The sequence below is a fragment of the Eschrichtius robustus genome, chromosome 1 (genome assembly GCF_028021215.1).
Source record: "Eschrichtius robustus isolate mEscRob2 chromosome 1, mEscRob2.pri, whole genome shotgun sequence".
NCBI classification, from domain to species: domain Eukaryota; kingdom Metazoa; phylum Chordata; class Mammalia; order Artiodactyla; family Eschrichtiidae; genus Eschrichtius; species Eschrichtius robustus.
In genome coordinates this window covers 21,994,293-22,017,648 of record NC_090824.1, presented here as the reverse complement: position 1 = coordinate 22,017,648, position 23,356 = coordinate 21,994,293, and the positions used below count along the sequence as shown (strand labels likewise).

Here is a 23,356-nt window from a genome sequence, read left to right as displayed (position 1 = left end):
AAGTAGTAAATATTTTTACTTGAATAAAATCACAAAATACAACTTAACAATTCATTGGCCTTAAATTAAGCCCTTCATGAAGGAGTGTCCTGAGTGCCAGGAAAAAGGCCTCTGAAATTTCTTAATGACAAACATATTAAATAAAATTACCTACAAATAAGGCTGAAGACTCAATACCTGATGCCATCAGTCCTTATCCACCCATACTTACGGGAGAACCCTGCCTCATTACTAAGTTTAAGGTTTGATTGGCAATACAATAACTCTATGATTGCTTCTAAAATTGACTCGTTGTTGAAATTCTAAAGTTTAGTCTTCAAAAATAAACTCCTAAAGTTCAAGTTGCCTCAAACCACACTCACGCCCATTTTAGAACACACCATTCTTTACTGTTGGCTAAAACATCAAGACTCAACCCTCCAGTCTCCAGAACTCATTTGATTATAAAAATTAGATCTCTGCAAACTTTGTAACTGTTTATCATTCAACACATTACTTAAAGCTATTTTTTAATTTCTTAGTTTAAAACATTAAAATATTGTCTCTTGGAGCAAAACAAACCAATTTTAACATTTAAAATATTAAGTGTACAAAGGAGAATACAACTAGTCACTTATAATATGAGAATACTTAGAAGCATATTCTTCAGTCAAGCTAACGTAAAGGTCCTCTCTTGACTGATAAATCTGACACCTTGCTATCATGAAACTGTGTCCTGGATAATTTGGCTGCCAACAGGTTCCCTTGAGTCTTCCTGGCAATAAAGATTTACTGGTATCTCCCATTGTTTTAACTTCAATACGCTTCCTCTATATGCATGTAACGAGAAATTACTTTTATTATAATGTGCTTGGTGTAGGGTTTATTAAAAGTGCTTACTTAGTAGTCATAACGTACAAAAGTGGATGCCCTGATAACTCTGAATCAATGACCTCACTAACTTAATTCTATAATGTCACTGGTACTCAACTCGCTTGACTTTACCTTTTCATTAGGAAACGCTAATATTTATTTTCTTACCATTTTCCCTATAGATCTGTTTGCTGTAAACATGGCTATTTATAATATTCATTTCTATAAAAGCAACACAAATTTAAGATTTTCATCATTTGTAAAGGAGGGCATGCAGGGCACAAATTTTGCATAATAATGACTTTAGCTCCAGTACCTGACACATTTAGACACTTAATAAATATACGTTTACTGAATGAGTAGTGCTTATAAACAAAATCCAACTACTTCTGTTAGAGTTTTCAGCACATTTTAAAGACCTCTGCTGAAATTAAATTATAAAAATGCAATATAATTTGTGGATTTACTATATATTTAATGATTATAACCAGAAAAAAAATTTTATTCCAAATTAAATGTTTCAGCAAATAACCAAAATTTTAACAATGCCCATAACTATAACAAAAATACTTGGGAAGTAGCATCGTTTTTAAGAATTAAGAAATCAAGGAATCAATAACTAATTCTCATAGAACCTAGTTTAAAAATTTTTTTACTGCTACCAAAATACAGCAAAGCTAAATAATTTAAAATAATTTTCAGTAAAAATGTATCTTTTGTTAGTTATCAGTCTTGTTTTTTGCCATTGTTCTTCTCTCCTTAGCAATAAAAAAAGGTTACAGAAATTTAATTAAAGCCTTTTAGTTTTGAGGTAGTTGAGGTCAGAGGGAAAACAGGGTTATCCCACTGAGTTACTATTCATGTTAAAGGACAACCACAAAGTGGCTTTACTTTGTTAACAGGTTGGGAGACACAGTCTAAATTGAGAACAACATACTTCCCATGAGTTCTTTCATAACTTTTTTTTTCAACTGTAAAGTTATGCAAATTAATTTCTCATTCTATTAAAATAATCTAACTAAACTATAACATTGTTTTCATTCACACTGTTTATACTGAATATAAGAGGCATCAATCAGCTGACCAAATGCTTGAACAAGGCAGACAGGATGGTTTAGGGAAGAAATTACAACAGAAAAAATGTCAGTAACCTGATCATAAAACCCTTACCTTATCATATTGGCATACAACAACATTTTCTGTATCAAAGAGTTCCTGTCCTTCCTCATCACTCACATCATCTTCACTATTGAGCGGTTCCTAAAAATGAAAAAGGGAGAACTCATTTACTTATACTTCATGTATTACTAGAAAAAGGCCCTTCTAATATTCAGTGAAAAGAAACACAAAGACCTTGATGTTCTTTGAGAACCAAGGGCCAGACAGATGCATATATGCCATGAACATATTGTTAACTGGCTGTGTTAAGACTCTACCAATGTCACTGAAATTCCAGCAAGAAACTAAATACAATAATTAAAATAGTTAAGCTATATAATTTATAAGCCTGAAAAGATGTTTAACTTTACTTCCTTTATTCTTTCCCAATAGTACGAAAAGATGATTCTCTTCAGTAACTGTTTTAAGATGCCTAGAAGTGGACCTAACAAAATATGAAGGTTTAATGAGATAATGGTAGTATGTACCACCAGAAGCAGCAGTGTAAAAGGGAAAACAATGGTGAAATTGGCATAGGAAAACAGGGCTATAAAACAGCTTGGCAGCCTGGATAGTCTTTACATTAAGGACTAGGACTAGGAATACAAATTAGTATTAGTGGAGGCTTAGAGCCTAGTTAAGGCAATATTTAAAAAGAAGGGGAGGATCTCAGTCTCAGTATCAAAGAGAATTAAAGGCCAAGATCTAACTAGAGCATAAAATGACCAACTAAGTTAAGCTTGACCTCAGTTATGGCAGAAAATAAAACACACAGCTCTGATTTCTAATTAATGAAGAAAGAGAAGCTAGGACAAAATGAAAGTGGAAAGAAAAATAATCAGGATGATATTAAGTCTAGGCCTCTACCTACTCACACACATGTATATGTATATATATTCTTTAATTTAAAGTAGGTATCACCAATGTAAATGTAAAAAGAAAATTTACTGAGGTAAAATTCACCATTTTAACCATTCTAAGGTGTACAATTTGCACTTAGTACATTCATAATGTGTGCGATTATCACCACTATCACCATTTCTAATCAATATTATAGAGCTTAGGCAACAAGGCAAGAAAAACTATTTTTTCACTTTTGATTCGACTGCCTACAGAAAAAGCATGAAAGAATCAAAAGAGGCTACCTGGTAAATAAAGATGACGGTAGCCCCCAGCGCCCCCACCTGAAAACCCCATTTCCCTTGATCAACCCGCCGTGTCCAGGGAAGGAGCCGGGAAGTACAGCGGGGTTGCGTTAAGTACATGTGGGAAATCAAGAACTACAATATTCTTCTCTGTTCAAACAGCTTTTTAAAATTTGCTATGGTGTTTATAACAAAAAAGAAAATTGAAAAAAAAAAAAAAAAGTGGAGTAGCAGAAGCCTTTTGCTACTCATCATTAATCAAGGAAATAAAAATTAAAACCAAAATGAAACAAAAGTTTCTACCTACCAGACTGGCAAAAATTAAGAAGCCTGACAATGTCAAGTATTGGTGAAGACGTATAGACATATGCACCATTATACACACTGACTGCCAGAAGTGTAATTAGTACAACAATGTGGCATTTTATCGTAAGTTGAAGATATGCATGCCTTATGATTCAGCAATTCAATGTTTAGGTACAACACTTAGAGAAACTCTTACATGTGTCCCCAGAAGACACATACCAGAATATTTTACAACTGTAACAGTTAATAAGTAGAAACAACCCTAATGCCCAATGCATCACAAAAATGGATAAATTTTTAACATTTAACAGTGAAAATAATTATAGGTGTATGCAACAACTTAGATGAACCTCAGGAATACCATGTCGGCAAAACAAATCAACTTGCAGAAGAACACACTATTATTTCAGTTTATTATAAACAGACATGTGAAACGAAACAAGATGCTCCTTAGGAATATAAATACATATGGTAAAATATAAACGTAAGTTAGTGATAAACACAAAATTCATGAGCAAGGTTACTCTGATGGCAGAAGGAAGAGGATGGGGATTGGAGATGGGCACCCAGGGGACTTTATTTAGGCAGTGGGATTTTTTTTTTTAACTAGATGTGGACACTGGGTTGTTTATATCATAAAATATTTTTATTTGTTTCATCTATTCAATATTTAATAAAACAGTATTCTTTTAAAAAAAAACATTACTTACATCAGCGGTTCCCAACCTTTTTGGCACCAGGGACCAGTTTCGTGAAGACAATTTTATCATGGATAAAAAATTGGCGGGGGATAGTTCAGGCGGTAATGCAAGTGATGGGGAGCAGCAGAGGAAGCTTCGCCCGCTCACCTGCCGCTCACCTCCTGCTGTACGGCCCAGTTCCTAACAGGCCGCAGACCAGTACCAGTCCACGGACCAGAGGTTGGGGACCCCTGACTTAGATAATTTAGAAGAAGTTTGTACTAAGATAAACCAGAAGATTACATCTTAGGCTGCAGAAGGCAATTAACAGTGAAAACTGTGGTAAGACAAACACCATCTTGAATACAAGTAACTAAGCTGGAACACTGAGGAAAACAAAGATATATTCACATGCTTCTAAAAACACACAACAAAAAATCAATAAGAAAGGATGGTTTGATCAGGAAACGTGCACAAGCCTCTTAGATAGCCTCATCCACCAGAGGGCAGACAGCAGAAGCAGGAAGAACTACAATCCTGCAGCCTGTGGAAGAAAAACCACATTCACAGAAAGACAGACAAGATGAAAAGGCAGAGGGCTATGTACCAGATGAAGGAACAAGATAAAACCCCAGAAAAACAACTAAATGAAAAGGAGATAGGCAACCCTCCAGAAAAAGAATTCAGAATAATGATAGTGAAGATGATCCAGGACCTCCAAAAAAGAATGGAGGCAAAGGTCGAGAAGATGCAAGAAATGTTTAACAAAGCTCTAGAAAAATTAAAGAACAAACAAACAGAGATGAACAACACAATAACTGAAATGAAAAATACACTACAAGGAAGCAACAGCAGAATAACTGAGGCAGAAGAATGGATAAGTGACCTGGAAGACAGAATGGTGGAATTCACTGCTGCAGAAGAGAATGAAGAAAAAAGAATGAGAAGTAACGAAGATAGCCTAAGAGACCTCTGGGACAACATTAAATGTGACAACATTCGCATTATAGGGGTCCCAGAAGGAGAAGAGAGAAAGGACCCGAGAAAATATTTGAAGAGATTATAATCGAAAACTTCCCTAACATGGGAAAGGAAATAGCCACCCAAGTCCAGGAAGCGCAGAGTCTCCCATATGAGATAAACACAAGGAGAAACACACCGAGACACACAGTAATCAAACTGGCAAAAATTAAAGACAAAGAAAATTATTGAAAGAAGCAAGGGAAAAACGACAAATAACATACAACATAACTCCCATAAGGTTAACAGCTAATTTCCCAGCAGAAACTCTACAAGCCAGAAGGGAGTGTCATGATATACTTAGATGAAAGGGAAGAACCTACAACCAAGATTACTCTACCCAGCAAGGATCTCATTCAGATTTGATGGAGAATTCAAAAGCTTTAGAGACAAGCAAACGTTAAGAGAATTCAGCACCACCAAACCAGCTCTACAACAAATGCTAAAGGAACTTCTCTAAGTGGGAAACACAAGAGAAGAAAAGGATCTACAAAAACAAACACAAAACAATTAAGAAAATGGTAATAGGAACAAACATATCAATAATTACATTAAACATGAATGGATTAAATGCTCCAACCAAAAGACACAGGCTTGTTGAATGGACAGAAAAACAAGACCCATATATATGCTGTCTACAAGAGATCCACTTCAGACCTAGGGACAAATTCAGACTGAAAGTGAGGGGATGGAAAAAGACATTCCACGCAAATGGCAATCAAAAGAAAGCTGGAGTAGCAATAATCATATCAGATAAAATAGACATTAAAATAAAGAATGTTACAAGAGACAAGGAAGGACAGTACATAATGACCAAGGAATCAAGCCAAGAAGAAGATACAACAATTATAAATATATATGCACCCAACATAGGCGCACCTCAATACACAAGGCAACTGCTAACAGCTATAAAAGAGGAAATCGACAACAACATCATAATAGTGGGGGACTTTTAGCAACTCACTTACACCAATGGACAGATCATCCAAACAGAAAATTAATAAGTAAACACAAGCTTTAAATGACACAATAGACCAGACAGATTTAATTGATATTTATAGGACATTCCATCCAAAAACAGCAGATTACACTTTCTTCTCAAGTGCGCACAGAACATTCTCCAGGATAGACCACATCTTGGGTCACAAATCAAGCCTCGGTAAATTTAAGAAAATTGAAATCATATCAAGCATCTTTTCTGACCACAACGCTATGAGCGTAGAAATCAATTACAGGGGAAAAAAAACGTAAAAAACACAAACACATGGAGGCTAAACAATATGTTACTAAATAACCAAGAGATCACTGAAGAAATCAAAGAGGAAATCAAAAAATACCTAGAGACAAATGATAATGAAAACACGATGATCCAAAACCTATGGGATGCAGCAAAAGCAGTTCTAAGAGGGAAGTTTATAGCTATACAAGACTACCTCAAGAAACAAGAAAAATCTCAGATAAACAACCTAACCTTACACCTAAAGGAACTAGAGAAAGAAGAACAAACAAAACCCAAAGTTAGCAGAAGGAAAGAAATCATGAAGATCATAGCAGAAATAAATGAAATAGAAACAAAGAAAACAATAGCAAAGATCAATTAAACTAAGAGCTGGTTCTTTGAGAAGATAAACAAAATTGATAAACCATTAGCCAGACCCACAAAGAAAAAGAGGGAGAAGACTCAAATCAATAAAATTAGAAATGAAAAAGGAGAAGCTACAACAGACACTGCAGAAATACAAAGCACCCTAAGAGACTACTACAAGCAACTCTATGCCAATAAAATGGACAACCTGGAAGAAATGGACAAATTCTTAGAAAGGTATAATCTTTAAGCTACATCATGATGAATGCATAAGCCAAAGAATTAGAATTACATGCACTGTCTCCATCACCTTTATAAGTACAGCTTAATTTGGTATTCATTCATTTTTTTGTTACCAGCTATAGAAATATTTTATGAAGATAAATACATCCAGAACAGTCTAAAAATCTTAGGGTATAGTACCCTAACAGCCTCTAAAAAAATATAATTCATCAGTTTGGTACCAAGTAAAAGAAGAAATGATTGAGTAAGTTTCTTACTTCTAGTCTTTTACTAGAAACTTACCTCTTCTACCTGCCCATCTTCAGCTCCATCTTTCTCTTTGTCTTCTTCCTCCTCATCATCATAGTCTTCTTCTTCATCTTCATCTTCTTCAGACGACGTATCCCCAGTCCCATCAACCTGCAACACCAGCGGGGCTTGCTGTTGAGCAGGCTGGGCCTGTGGCTGCTGTTGGCCAGCTGCGGTTAGCTGTGCTTGTGCTGGTGTAGGTGCTGCCACCGTTGTAGGTATAACTTGAGTCTTATTTCCTGTAAATAAGATTTGCTGGGGCTGGATGATAACACCTGTTTGTGGTGAAATCCCTCCAGGAAGAGGGGCCAGTACCTAAGGCAAAAGAAAAACTACAGATTAGTAACTAGCTAGAGGATCAAGTAGCTCAGTTTCATTGCTTGGTACACAGAAATAGGCCCCAATGCTAAAGAATCACCCCAAATTGCCATATCTCATACGCAGTTAAAACTACCAAAGCACAAGAGGAATGTTTAGTGAGTGTACTGATCCACTAAAGTTTCATTTTACCATTCAAATTTCTAAAGGAAAAAGATTTTCTGAAGATAACTGCTCCATTAATCAAGTACTTGCTATGTATATGCCAGATTCCAGGCCAAGAGTTACACGTTATTAGTTTATTTGCTTGAGGTATAGAGGTTTAATAACTTGCAAAGCTTGCAGTCAAGTTACTAAGAGGCAAAATGTGAACCTAGGTTTTCTGGTTCTGCTCTTATTATTATGCTTCACTGCCTCCCTATGAAGAACACAGCCCTGGAATCTGAAGCCCTGGGTTCCAGTTTTGTCTAAGATCACAGATAAAGATGTAGCAGAGGCAAGTCATTTAACCTCTCTTCACTGTTAGATTAGGGTCAATGGTTCTCAACGCTGGCTACAAATTATAACCACCTGGTAACTTAAAAATACTGATACCTAAGCCCCCACTCCTAATATTCTGATTTAATTGGTATAAGATGACATCTATTCATTTTATTTAAAGTTCCCCAGGTAATTCTAATCATGCAACCAAAGCTGTGAACCACCAGATCAGATGATTTCTAAAGTTCCTTCCAGCCTCTGCATCCTAGGATTCTAAAGTAAACCACAACTCAAAAAGAACCTATTAACAAATAGTAATTATATCTATTATAATGAACATATTTATAATTATAGTTATTAAATAAAAAGCAGAGACTGCCTAGTGATAAATTAAAAGCACTAAATGGCAATTCCTTGTCATTAGGTTCAAGGAAAGCAAAAATAATAAGACAGTATTTCTTTTAAGAAGTTTACAGATTAATGATGCAATAGACAAAGCAATAACAACTCAAAAAGATAGAAGATGTCAGAGAATTGCGATATATAGCATTATGAAAAGACAGGAGAGAGTACTAAATTCAGCTTGCGGGGACAAGGCCTGGTCAGGGAAGCCTTCCTAGTAGGCAACAGTTGAGTTTCTATTTGTGTTTTGGGAGATTAGCCACGCTTTTTCTGTTTGGTTTGTTTGTTTGCTGGGGACTGGAGAGAACTGCTAGAAGGAAGGCCAAAGGTGGCATTCTAAACAGAACAGCGTCAAGTGAAACCCAGAAGTACCAAATTTGGACAGGACAAATTTGGAAGGCTGTAAGTAGGCTGGATTAATGTTCCTCTTCTGTACCTCTATCATTGTACTATCATATTAATGTTATTTGTTTATGTATCTCTTTTTCAAAGTACACAAGTTCCTCAAGAAAATAACCATTTCTCTTTCATCTTTGTCCTCACAGTACAAGAGTTTAACACCTAGCACACAAGCATGTGCAAATATTTGTCAACTTTGATATAAACAGCAGCTGAACCAGGTAACAACTGGAAGCATGGCAAAAAATAAAATGTGGAAAAATCAAAAAAACAAGAACCCAAAAAAGATCTCATAACCCATGCTGAGGAGTTTACACTTTTTCCAATAAGCAATGGGAAATCATTAAAAAATTTTAAGATTTTTAGAACAATGACTATAAATATAGAGTAGCAGTCAAGTTAGGAGGGCACAAGGCTGGAGGCAGGGAAATCAATTAAGAGGATAACACAGTATTTTAAGCGAGAAATTATGAGAGCATGAACTAAGGAAATGACAAAAGAGAAGTGTGGGAAAAGAAAACTAGTTTCAAATATTATTAAGGGACTGAAAGCATGTTTAAACTGCAGTCTGAAAAAAAGGAACTATTAAGAAGAATTGGTAGGATTTCATGATACCTTGGATATTAGAGGTAAGCAAAAGGGAGGATTCCACATACCCCCTTTCCAGACAATACACAACCATCATGAAACTAGACTCATGCCTGCTTTGTTCACTCCTAAATCTCTAGTCTCTTGCAAAGACCCTGATACATAGCCACCCCATAAATGTGTGTTGAATGAATGCTGAATAACTAGCTTAGGAGGCTGGATGGAGAGTGGTGCCACTTATAAAAAGCGGGAAGTAGGATGATAAAGGATGAGTAGGGATAACAACAATTTAGTCTTAAACATACTGTAAGTTAAGCTGTGAGGTATACATACAGGAGGAATTCAGAATGACAGGTTGTGTAGTATTAGAGAAGAGTCTAAGAATTTGTATAGATAAAGCTATGGAAAAAGGGATGGGAAACACCCAGAGAATTCATACAGAAGCAGAAAAAAGAACCCCATGGTGGTCAGAACTTAAGATTTTTACCTGTTGTATAACAGGAGCTTGTACTCCACCAGGCTGCATTTGTGGTATAACCTGCTGTTGTAGAACTACTGACTGCTGAGGCTGAAAGATATACTGGGCACCATTGGCTGCTCTGACCACTTGAAGAAGCTGGCCTAAAGTAAAAAGTATGTATTCCAAGTTACCACTTTAGCAGTGACCACCTCAAAACAAACGAATTCAGAGTGAATGTCAGACCGTAGTGAATGTCAAAAATTACTAAGAAGGCTAACAATTTTATTAAGGGCTGTCATCCATACACAGTAAACTATAGTCCTTACCTTCTCTGACTTTACGACATGCTCAAATACAATGCTTAATATGTTTTATTTTCCTTATAAAGCTGTTTCCAACAAAGTTTTAACAACAGATTATGAGAGTTGATTAAAAGCGTAAATTATCTTCGCTAACAAGTCATGACAGAGGAATAAGTAAGATCAGCAGACATTTCAGGGGCTGTTCATTTTTAAAGCTTTAAGGAAACAAAAGTATAAAAATGCATTAATATCTTGAACAAAAGCACAGCATTCCTTAGCTTCAAGATGACTTAAAAAACAGTAAGTTTGCTGAACCAATTATCATTGCCACATAACACTAACAGTATGACTGGCTTATACCAAATCCCTCTAATATATTGTTTTAAATGATGCAGAATGTTGAATTAATTAAGTAGTAAGCAATTATATCTCATTAAAATATGTAGCTAGCCGCTAAGTTTGTTCTTCAAAAATTTAGAAATTAACAAAATAACAAGAAATTGTATAATCATTGTACTTCTTTTTTTTAACATCTTTATTGGAGTATAATTGCTTTACAATGGTGTGTTAGTTTCTGCTTTATAACAAAGTGAATCAGCTATATGTACACTTATATCCCCATATCCCCTCCCTCTTGCGTCTCCCTCCCACCCTCCCTATCCCACCCCTCTAGGTGGTCACAAAGCACAGAGCTGATCTCCCTGTGCTATGCGGCTGCTTCCCACTAGCTATCGGTTTTACATTTGGTAGTGTATATATGTACATGCCACTCTCTCACTTCGTCCCACCTTACTCTTCCCCCTCCCCGAGTCCTTAAGTCCATTCTCTACATCTGCGTCTTTATTCCTGTCCTACCCCTAGGTTCTTCAGAACCTTTTTTTTTTTTTTAGATTCCATATATATGTTAGCATACGGTATTTGTTTTTCTCTTTCTGACTTACTTCACTCTGTATGACAGACTCTAGGTCCATCCACCTCACTACAAATAACTCAGTTTCGTTTCTTTTTATGGCTGAGTAATATTCCATTGTATATATGTGCCACATCTTCTTTATCCATTCATCTGTCGATGGACACTTAGGTTGCTTCCATGTCCTGGCTATTATAAATAGTGTTGCAATGAACACTGTGGCATGTGACTCTTTGAATTATGGTCTTCTCAGGGTATATGCCCAGTAGTGGGATTGCTGAGTCGTATGGTGGTTTTATTTTTAGTTTTTTAAGGAACCTCCATACTGTTTTCCATAGTGGCTGCACCAATCTACATTCCCACCAACAGTGCATGAGGGTTCCCTTTTCTCCACACCCTCTCCAGCATTTATTGTTTGTAGATTTTTTGATGATGGCCATTCTGACTGGTGTGAGGTGATACCTCATTGTAGTTTTGATTTGCAAGAAATTGTATAATTAAATTACAGAGAAAATACTTAAAATCCAGGTAAATAAATTTTTCAAACATTATCAAAAGTAAATTTTGCCAGCTATGGAGAGATACTATATAAAATAGAATGCAATAAATTTGCTCTTAAGATACTATAGGATTTAGTTTGATATCACAAATTAGTTCAAATGAGTTAAGTTTAACTTATTTGGTTAAGTTAAATGTGTTTAGCAAAAAACCAAGTAAATAAGCACTTCTATATAATCATACTTCATTCAATAAACAGGATTCCATTCATGGATCAAAAGTTCAAGTGCAATTCTCATCTTCTCTACTGCATCCTCAGCAGTGATTATGGTTTAATATGCCATGGTCCTCAAATCATCTTATTTTAATAACGTTAAGCCAAATGGTAAAAGAAGTATTAAGATCTTCTGCCTTCCAGTGAAGACAAAACAAAGGCTAGACGGTACAATTTTCTGAGTTATATAAATAATGGATCCGTTATTCCTAATTACCTGAATTTGTTAATATCTGTTGAACAGGAGTCACACCGGCAGGGAGTGCTAAGGTAGCAGCTGTAGCAGCAGCACTCTGAAAACAACAATGAAAAACAATCAAAACCATGTATGTGCATAATAGCACATCAGTTTATTTCTGGCATATTTTAATAGTATTTAAAGTTTCATTTAGCATATACTAAAATGAAAAGTTCTAACAATAAGACTAACTGCCATTTTATAAATGGTACAATAAAGACCATTGAGCCTAAACATCTTACCTCATTATTTCAAGCAATTAAGTAGAATAATATAATTAGAAGGTTTTTTCACCTGGAGAATGTACTCTAAGGAAATCTAACCCACGTTAACAGTGCTGTACAATAAATAAAATATCCATTCCATTATTTCCTTACTTATTCTGTTCCCTTACTCCCAATTCCTTGTTGTCAATTAATATACTTACGGCAAAAGTGTAAGTATCTTCATTTTAGAAATCCTAATGTTTTTAATTTATACCATGATTAACAGGTCTCTAAAGAAAACCTTATATCAGAAGACTGCAATTCTTAGCTGGCAACTCTTCTAAGATGCCATAACGTGACAACACTGGCATTATCTAGGTGAAACATATATTACTGACAGTTTTATCAATATAGAAAATACCTTAAAAATCTTAAGTCACAAAAATTAATTTCTACACTTTAAAATGAAGTTAGTATCTGACTTTAAATTATAAAAATATACATGGAATTATACTCTGAATGTTTTTATATCCAGGATAAATTCTTGATTTACTGCTTCTGGAGACTTCTCCCCTTTCCTCTGAAAGAATTACACTACATTTTTACTGTTTTTTTAAAATCCTGAGCTCAAAGTATTTCCATGTATCTCACTGTAACTATATACAGGTAGTTTTTTTTCCCCCTCCCCCTTCAATCTTTTTTAAGGTACCAAACCTTCATATACGCAATCTAACTTATACATTTTTAGAAACACCTCTATTTGAGTACACTTCAAGAAATAAATATTACCTGTGCTTTGAAGTCAACAAAACTTGGAAAATTACACTCAAGTAGGTTAACGATACAACTATCTAGTCAGGCTCTAAGTATAGCCTTCCAAGAAAATACGCTTGTTGCCATTTGACAGGCCTAAGTATTCTCTGTATCTTAAGCCTGAAACTCCCATTATGTCCCAAAATCCAGCTATCTAGCTCACCAGGTTCTCTTTATAAAATGCAGGTTCTGCATTTCATTTTATTAAATAAATGAAAGATTTAAATAAATCTTGTCTATATAAGCAAATGAAAGGTAATCTAAATTTAAGGAATATATTAACCACTTACTATTGAGAAATATTATTTAGGAATATTAAGTGCCTATAATTCACATTTTATAAGATTAATAATCTCCCTCTACTAGCAAACTGACCTAGCATTTTCCTTATAGCATACATGAGAAAATAACCACCTGCGTACCTCTGCACATTCAAGTTGCTATAAATATTTGTTGTGATGTATCATACACAAACCATCTTTTATTAATGTCTGCTGAAAGTTCCTTCTTGTATTTTGTGAAAAGGCCCTAACGTGAATAATGCATTTGAGCAATTTCATAAAGAGAACCTGCAAAACTAGTTTGATATAAGGTCCTGCTTCATAAGTTCCCTGAAATAGCTTTCTACCAAATATATTATCACTATCCCATATTCTTATATTAAAAAAATTTTTTTTTCAAAATCAAACTGTTTTTAATGGATATCTTTGAATCAGGAATAATGCAAACAAACAAAAACCCAAAAAACTTATTTGTAAAAAGCCTATACTGATTACATTTTAGAACATGAAAAACACATGAAGCAAACACTAACTGAAAACAAGTAAAATGCTGAAATACGTATAAATGCTAACATTTTATTGATTGAAGTCTGACCTATGATCTGTTTAAATACATATGCTCTTTAGAATCAAGGAGACACAGCAAATTAGTAAGAGATGGGCCATTAATTTTACCTGTCCTTTTAAACACAATTTTAATTCAAAATTCTCTCCCACGACACTTAAAATTCTTCAAAATTAGATGGGTCTACTGCAAGTGATTCTACCAAACTTTCTGTTTTAAAATGATACAAGTTATTCCCTAGGAAACAGTCTCAATAGTACCAACTACAATATGGATCCTACAGTGAGACTTACTTTTAAGGATGGAGGTTAAAAAGAAATTTGGTGCCTTAAACTTGAAAGGGAATTTTTTTTTGAATAATAAAAACTCTTGTGAGACTCGATAGGCACGGACTTTTGTGATTTTCATGCAAAAGAACTGACTCCAGGAACTTGAACTGGAAGTACAAACAGAAATTCTTGATTTTTTGTGAATTTAAAAATTCCAATTTCTATCGTGTAGAAATTTGCAATTCTGTAAAGCTATACATTTGTTAAGGCTGGTATATATCAATAGAAAGAAGTCGTTTGTCTAGTAGGTAAGCCCTGCTTCCTATATGGCTTATAAAACACAAATGAACTTTCAGGTTCACTCATCATTCACAAAATATAGTAACTGATTTTTTTAAATATTGTTTTTTCATTTAAAAAAAAAAAGTCTGGATCTGAAAAGAAAATCTCACTGCTAACACTAGATTAAGAGATCTTATTTAAAATAATGAGTCTTACCCTAATAAAAGGATTTGGCTGAATTTAAGAATGGAATGTCAGAGCAGAGACATCACTAACAGTCTGTGTAGTTTAAACAGAAGAAAAGCCATTTACGAGAAAATGCTGGAACAACTATTCTAATTAAACTTTGTTTTAGTGTTTTATTTAAAAAAAAAAAAAACTGTGAGGACAGAAGTAAAGATTTTCTAAGGATCTGAGGGTTTCTTTCTTTCAGTTTTATAGTTATATCTGATGGGATATATTATATGTGCTAAGTGAAATTTGAAAATTTGAGGACTTATGAAGTTCAGTGGCTATCTCTTAGAAATATCAGAAGTCTAATGTATAATAAACTCAACTGGCTAAAATGCATTTTAAAGTAGCAATTTACATATTGTAATAAAACTTATTAGGCTATGCTATGGTTAAATCAGAGCAAAATTTGTAAATGTCTGATCTTAACGATACTAGTTATCTTTACCCAAATGGTTCATTTTCATTTTTAAAAAGTTTATAATTCTTAGCATTCCTAACCTCTTTCAGTTAATGGGTCTTCTGCAACATAACTATACTTGGCATAACGTTTGGTAGGTCCCATAAACCTATTTTCAAAAAATAGCAGAAGGTAAAACAGCTCCCACAAAGCATCATTCTTTTGGTATTTTCAACAGAAAGTTGCATAATTTTATGAACCTTAATGTCTAAGTACCAAGCTAAACTTTAGATTTGCTGCTAAATCCAATACTTAGGAAACCAAACAAAACAGTTATTTTGCTTAAGTCTTGAATAAACTTCAAGTTGTTAATATACAACATACACAAGCATAATCACAATTTGGGTTAGAATAAATAGAGCCAAGCAAAGTGCTATGTCTTGAGTCTTACCATGTTTGATGCATTCATATGTTGTATCAGCTTAGAATCAGGAACAATAACTTGTGGTGCTGCAGCTATGAAAAAACACAGGCACACATGAAAACAAGGAACCATGAGGCTATTTCATAAGAAAGCTGTACCATACTGAAAAATTTTTTCAAGTTTTCCACATTTTCTGCATGCAAATGCACTCAACCACGTGATATCTCAGAATGTTGTTAACGTCTACGGTAAATAACAGCTGCGACATACCCACCTTATACTGGAAAAACCACAATTAAAAAAAAGATTTAACAACACCTAAGGACACGAGGGACCTTGGGAACACGACGTAATTGAGATACCTAACACCTAAACATATATGTTTCTGTGCATTCTTAAACTGGAAATCTTCAAACATAATTTAATATTGTCTTGCCAACTCAGCAATAACTGTGTTATTAATATCATGATACTACTACTGGAATGCACTATGGACCCATTAAGAGTGAGCTCAAAAAGTTATAATCTACATAGTCTTTTAAAATCTTTTTCTCCCGATTTGACAGTTTCTAGTATCTTATTTCCATCAACTTTTTAAAAAATACAAATCATAAATAATGGCAATATCACTTAAGCATAAAAGGAACTAAGTGTTTGATTCCGCAAATTTCAGAGAATAAATAGATAATCCCATTATCCTAATATTCTCTGAGTGAAGAAAATCAAATTTTAATTTATGATAACCTAAAATCCTAGTGCCAGGCCTGAAGGCAATAGGAGGAACGGTCATCAAGAAACATTAAAAGGATAAAATTACTTGATGCAAGGTACAGAGTAAAATCAAATATTAAGTCTTATTTGATACAAACAGTAAAATAACTCAAACAGACATTTCTAATGTGCATCAATATCAGTTTTAAGTCTTACATACACTCTCAGATGAGGCAAATGAGTAACTAAACAGTTACCTTAAGATGAAGTTTTCATTTCTCTTTATTCTCCTCTCTGACAACAAGATTTACAAAACTTGAAGGCCTAGAAAGTTTTACTAGGAAGTTTTACAACTGAACAAATGTTTGTCATGACAGAAAATACTCCATGTAGAGGATCAAGCTTCTAAGCCTTTTCAGGGCCCAGATTTTCCTCAGCTCTGATGTTTTAAGAGCTGCTTCACAGAGCCTCTATTAGACTGCAATGAAACAAAATCTATAAAATGACTTGCACAGTACAAGGCACTATGGACGCAGTCTACAAATACTTGTTTTTTCTTCTCTTTAAACCACATAATATAAATTAAGATGTCATATATCCAGCCTTCACTTAAAGGACACCTAATTCAGTCAATTTAACTGCATAAATTAATAGGGAATTAGAATTTCAGATTGCCAAAGTATAGCTACAAAAACCCTCCAGTGTTTATTTATAAAAACTAAACTCAAATGTCTTTGTAGGAACAAATCAGTTTCAAAGAAAGTAACGATTCTACTATATAAAACAATGAAACCCTTAGTAAATAAACCTTTATAGATCTGACTTAGGAAATCCACCATTGTGTAGCCATCTGAAACAAAGTAATAATATACTTACCTGAATATCACTTTAGGCTTTCTGTTAGTGAATTACTTGTTTATCATCACTACAGAAATAGGAACCACATTTTATACACACACAGATACAACCCCCTCAGCCAACAGAAGGGAGACACCCAGAGTGTTTCTCTTCTTTGAAAATGACAGCTTTCGCTTCCAGGTTGGAGTAGGATTATCCAGCCTCACCTTGCTGTGACGCAGGAATGAGGACCTGCTGGGTCTGCGCTTGCTGAGGTACTGTTGGCTGCGGTTGGGCCTGGTGGTGGTGGTGGTGGTGATGCTGCTGCTGCTGGGGTTGCTGCTGCTGCTGAACTTGCAGTAAAAGCTGCTGCTCTTCTGAATGAAATCCATCTACGGCCCTAGACTGCATGAGTTTATTCTCCCATAACTAAGGCAAAGAACATTAAAGATTTCTAAGTAAGAGTCAGGGAAAACAACGCTGGACATAGGGATAAAACATACTTTATTAGTCAGTTTATAAAATTCTGACATTTTCAAGACTGATAAATCTACAAATCTCCAATTCTTACCCAAGTGTATGCCACAATGAAAACCACTTTTTAAAGTATCAAACCTCACGTTTGCTACTTAAGAGTACTGAAGAATTCTTTTGTTTCTTCTATCTCCAACAAACTTTCCATAGTAATTCCTTAGTTACCAAGCAGCTTTTCAGTAATCAAAAATCATCCTTTTTAGTATCAAATCCACTGTTAACTATTTTATGGAAATCTTTCTTTCCTAAGTTTTAACTAACATATAAAACATAAATTCGCCTTTCCTTGAACTATAAGAAACATTATAGAGGCAGTCCTCAGGTTAGAAAACCCCACCTTCCTATCTGTCCAACCCTACGTAAGGAAAAGGAAACAGCAATGCCCAATATGCCCTCAGAGGTATTCTCAACCCTCCACACTTCTTGAAATTCCCTTCCCTCTTTCATCAGGACAAGGACTGACAATCCTTTTTTGCTTAACCACTTCTATTTTCTCATCTCACCCTTGGACAGCTTCTGTGATGAAGGAAAAAAAAAAAATCAAAAGTGGGCAAAAACAAGGAAGTAAAAGAAAATATTTACAACTATTCCATCCTTCTCCCTAACACGTTTCCTCTCTACAAGGTTTAGTGTTCAATCTATAGAGCCCTTATTAAAAAACTGCCCAAGAAAGTTACAAACCATTCCTTAAACGTACATATAAAATTTAATTCAGTCATTTTGTACACAAGGATCTACAGATACTTTGTTTTCTCCCCTAGGATCTACTCTTGGGATATTGCCTAACTCATGTAAGGCTTCTATCAGATCCTTCAAAAAGCTCCCTCTGCCATACTAACAGGGATTTTTATAAACTGCTGACACTTCCAACTGTCCTAGAAATTCTAGATCTACATGTTAATAACAACTCCAGCACATCTCTAACGATTTAGCGAAAAAGTAAACTAAACTAAAGGTCAATTCCCCAGAGCAACCATTCCCCTAGCAGTCTCAGTATTTAGGCTCACCTGAAGACTATTCTTACAGAGACAGTAACAATATCTATTTCATGCGTTGTTGTGAGGAGTAAATAAGATATCCATGTAAAACATTTATCAGAGTCTAGCATAAAGTCAGTCATCAATAAATGTTAATTATAATTATTGTAGTGGTGGTATTAATTGTGTAATAGAGCATTACATCAGAAGTCAGGAACCCAATTAGTCCTGGTTTGGCCACTAAACAGCTTTGTGGACAAATTATTTATCTTCCCTGGGCATTTTACTCATCTAAAAAGGGAACAAGTTGAATTAGATTACTTCTAAACGAACTTCCAGCTAGTAAATCTAAGTCAGTGCAAATCCCAGACTAAAAACAGCTAGGGTTCTTCCTAGGGTAACAAAAAACTACTTTTTGAGAGCCCAAGTTTTGTCTGGCTCATTTCTATAAAGTGGGCACCTAGCATAACACACAGTACAAAATAGGCTTAGACACTGAATAAAATATACTCTACACTTTAAAATACACTCTAAATACATTATATAGTAAGGCTATATAGGTAAGCCTCCCAAACAGTTATCACCCAAACTGTCCACACTTCTTTTCCTTGTTTCAAAACAAAACAAAACCTCGCTTCTTGCAGGCCAAAATCAAGGTGAAAAAAGTACTATTAATTAATGCTTTAAGAAACAGTCTTTAAGGGACTTCCCTGGTGGTCCAGTGGTAAAGAATCCACCTTCCGACGCAGGGGACACAGGTTCAATCCCTGGTCGGGGAACTAAGATCCCACATGCCCCAGAGCAACTAAGCCCGCACGCGCCACAACTACTGAGCCCGCACGCCGCAACTAGAGAGTCCGCATGGCACAAACTACAGAGCCCACACGCTCTGGAGCCCATGCACTACAACTACAGAGCCCAAGTGCTCTGAAGCCTGTGCACCACAACTAGAGAGAGAAAACCCGCACACCACGGCTAGAGAGAAGCCCGCGTGCGACAACGAAGAGCTCGAGCACCGCAAGGAAAGACCCTGCATACAGCAACGAAGATCCCATGTGCTGCAACTAAGACCCAACACAGCCAAAAATAAAAATAAATAAATAAATAAAATATTTTTAAAAAATAAAGAAACAGGTCTTTAAACCATAATTTTCTAAATTTAAAGCTTCAGTTTTTATCACCTCCAATTGGTCTACCCACTGCAATCCTGACCCATCGCTTCAATTAAGCTTCCATGACAATGGTAAATATTAACAAATACACATTATGTGCTAAGTGCTGCGTACCACTACTCACCTAGTCTCCCAAGTCAATGATCTGTGAGACAGAATCTACCACAATGCCCTATCATTATTGTCAATTTCCTTTCCAAAGCATTATTCCAATCTATCCCTACTATAATGGCCCCAGTTCAAGTCCCTTCCTCCCATCAGTATTACTGCAAAGTGTTAATGACGAAGCTAATTGAGCTCCCTGCTTCAAATCATACATTCTACACATAATTATTGAGTATCTCCCAGCTAGACACTGTTAGTGGCATTGAGAACAGACAGAACAAATCTGGCAAAGATCCTTGTCCTTACAGAGCCTACATTTTAGTGGAAACTTGTGCTTCCGATCTATCCTCTATAAATCAGTGGTCCTCAAAATGTGATCCTGGACCAATAACATCAGTATCACCTGGGACCTTGTTAGACATACCAATTCTAAGGCCCCACCCCATCGAATCAGCAACTCTGGAGGTAGAGCCAGGAATCTGTTTTAATAACCTATCCAGGTTATTGTGATGTACACTAAAGTGAAAGCTGCTGCTTTAAAGTATAAACCAGCACTTTTCAAACTGCAGACTGCAATCCATTCATGCATTATTAAAAGTTAATTTAGATTATTTTTTGGTAAATGCAATCAAATTTTTCTTTTTAAATGTCAGACTGTACCCCTATCAACTGAGACTCTTTGAAGCAGAAGTCCAAAACTCTGTCTTTTAACTAGCACGCCAGAGAATCCTTCTCACTCTAAAGACCAAGCTCCTTAATGCAGTATTATGTTAACTTCTCCAACTGCTACTATAACTTGCACTCTATTTTCCAAACTACTTGCAGTTCCCTGAATATAGCATACATACCTCCTGTCTAAACTTTCGTAAACTACTCCTTATGACTGGCAGTCTTCCCACACAATTCCCCAAAGAATGCAAATGCAAAGTCACATAGCCGTGAAGAAATCGCTCACTGCCTTTATACATTAGAGATATTTCTATTGGTACACTTTTCATACTAAGTCTACCTTCTCTGTTAAAGTATGAACTCCTTCAGGGCAGAGACTATGTCTTATTCATAACCTAACAAAATGACTAAGAACTTAACAGAAATTTAATATTAATTTCAAAGAGAATGGAAAACGAACTTGTTTTCTAAGGTAGTTTCTCTATAAAGATGCTACCAACATTTTAGGCAGAATAACTCTTTATTTACAGGGTATTACCACAGGAAGTATACATGAAATACAACACTCCTCTAGCCTACTAAATGCCAAAGATGCCCATTAGTCATTATAACAAGCAAACATGGAACCACACATTTCAAACTGCCAGAAGGGGGAGCAAGGGGATGCTGGAGTAGTGGGCCACTGAGAATCCGTATTTACTAAGTACCAAATACTGTTCTAGGTAATGTGAAAAATACAAGAATAATACCATACAAATATTTAGCATTACACTTATAACATCAAATAATGTAAAGTTTAAATTAGTTGAATGTTTTCTGTTTCTCTCCAATTTCATTTTAAAATAATTTTATCAAAATATTTTATTTTTAAAATATCATCTGTTTAAAATAATGTAATACTGTTTTGGCAACAGTAATCATATTAATACCCCTGAAGACTACCAAGAATACTGAATTGTTATTTATGTATTTATTTATTTATTTAGCTAGTTTAGAAAATAGGAAGAACTCTTTTCTCCACAGTTTTATAGTACTTTTCCCCCCCAACACCATAGCTATTATTTCTGGCAGTCCTATTTCAACAATCTTTGCCAGGTGTCCGGAATTAGACATGGAGAAAATTCATTTTCTGTTCCCAAAATGATTTGGATATGCATCATGTTATGCCCATCATGTTTACTAGACTAATACTGAATTCTTAACGTGCACTTAAGTACTTTCTGTGTACACTCGTTTTTCACAAAAATTCTTTAAAACAGACATTATTATCATCTCCTTTTTACAGAAAAAGAACCTGAGGAACAAGAAGTTAGGTACCTTATCCGAGATCACCAACTAACAGCAGGCAAAACCATCGTACAATCCAGGCAATCTGACTCAACAGGGCTGGACCCTGAGAGTGAAGAGTAAATGTCCTTTAAATTTTAAATTTAAAGTTTAAATTTTGGACTCTAGGCCCTTGCTTGCCTCACCGTAATCCCAGCTCTGGTCCAAAGTTCTAATCTCTAAACTGTACTGCTGCTATCAGAGCAGGTCTAGTCACAACTCTGGTACCTTCCTTATCTGGAGACAAAAGGCTTAGCTTCAAGTCTCTACCACTTGCTAAATGATCTGTCAAAGCGTATTTATTCCATTTTTTGATCTATAAAACGTTATCAGATCTACTGCTGCCTGGCAGTATGCTGGGCTAGAAATTCTAAAGGATCCTCCTACTCTCACAAACAAAAACAACTAGCTCCTGGATAAAACATAAGACAATTGAATTTTTGGGCTCTTTAGAAATGATGTTGGGGAACAGAGCTTTCCCCAAGGCTAAATGATGTAGAACAGTAGATCATCGTTCAACTTATGGTTCAAGTATTTATATACAACTAGAGTATATTTAGAACAGTGGTTCTCAATCAGGGGTAGTTTTTCCCCTTCTGCCCCAGGGACATCTGGCAATGTCTGGAGATATTTTTGGTTGTCAGAACTAAGGGGTGCTACTGGCATCTAGTGGGCAGAGATCAGTTATGCTGCTAATATCCTACGATAACTAGCCTTCTACAACAAAGAATTAACAGGTCCAAAATGTCAGTACTGCCAAGGATGAGAAAACAGATCTAGGGGCAGACTAACTTTTTCAGATTTGTCTCCAAATGAGGAATTCTTCTCACTTTGTTTTACTGAGAGGCCATGTTTTCTATCTCCCATTGTACTTGCTATTTGGATAGGGGTGGGTCTGACAGTTTAGAAATCAGGATAATTTTATCACTTACTTTGAAGAGGACTTCTAGACTGTCATTTCCACCCATAGTCATTTACCAATCTAAAACACAATTTACATTCAAATATAGCTTTATTGAAAATCAAGTGGTGATCATTTTCTAATGTATAGAAATCCTGAATCACTGTTGTGCACCTAGAACTAATACAGTGTTGTAGGTCAATTACACTTCAATTAGAAAAAAAAGCAAGAAAACCAACATTATGCTTTATGCATCTTTTCTATCTCCCATAGTTCATACATTAAAGGAGACCCACAGTGTTAACAGATAACCTCAAGAATCAGGTTGAATTTTTTTAATGTAGAAGGTCCCTTCCTGAATTATCTAGTTAAACTGCAAATTACAGGCACTCTCATTACTCATCTTAATTCATAATCTAATACACCACTGTATCCTTCACAGCCGTATGGAAGCTTTTGATAAAAGTTTGTGAAACACTATAAAATGGTGAGAAAGGGGATAGAGCT

The 23,356-nt window shown here is 35.3% G+C and overlaps 1 protein-coding gene and 1 non-coding gene across 2 annotated transcripts in view; both read right to left on the bottom strand.

The window, feature by feature from the left end:
- The window catches only part of GTF2A1 (general transcription factor IIA subunit 1), a 41,165-nt gene that overhangs the window by 10,406 nt on the left and 7,403 nt on the right, over positions 1-23,356 (bottom strand). Inside the window, exons 3-8 of the mRNA XM_068541942.1 lie at positions 17,393-17,594; positions 15,645-15,709; positions 12,126-12,201; positions 9,952-10,085; positions 7,272-7,592; positions 2,023-2,112 (exon numbers count right to left, since the gene is read on the bottom strand). Coding sequence (XP_068398043.1) covers positions 2,023-2,112; positions 7,272-7,592; positions 9,952-10,085; positions 12,126-12,201; positions 15,645-15,709; positions 17,393-17,594 — 888 coding nt within the window. The remainder of the gene's footprint in view (positions 1-2,022; positions 2,113-7,271; positions 7,593-9,951; positions 10,086-12,125; positions 12,202-15,644; positions 15,710-17,392; positions 17,595-23,356) is intronic.
- On the bottom strand, positions 16,266-16,409 carry LOC137752657 (small nucleolar RNA SNORA79). Its single transcript, XR_011071250.1, has one exon. It is a non-coding gene; the product is annotated as a small nucleolar RNA SNORA79 (small nucleolar RNA).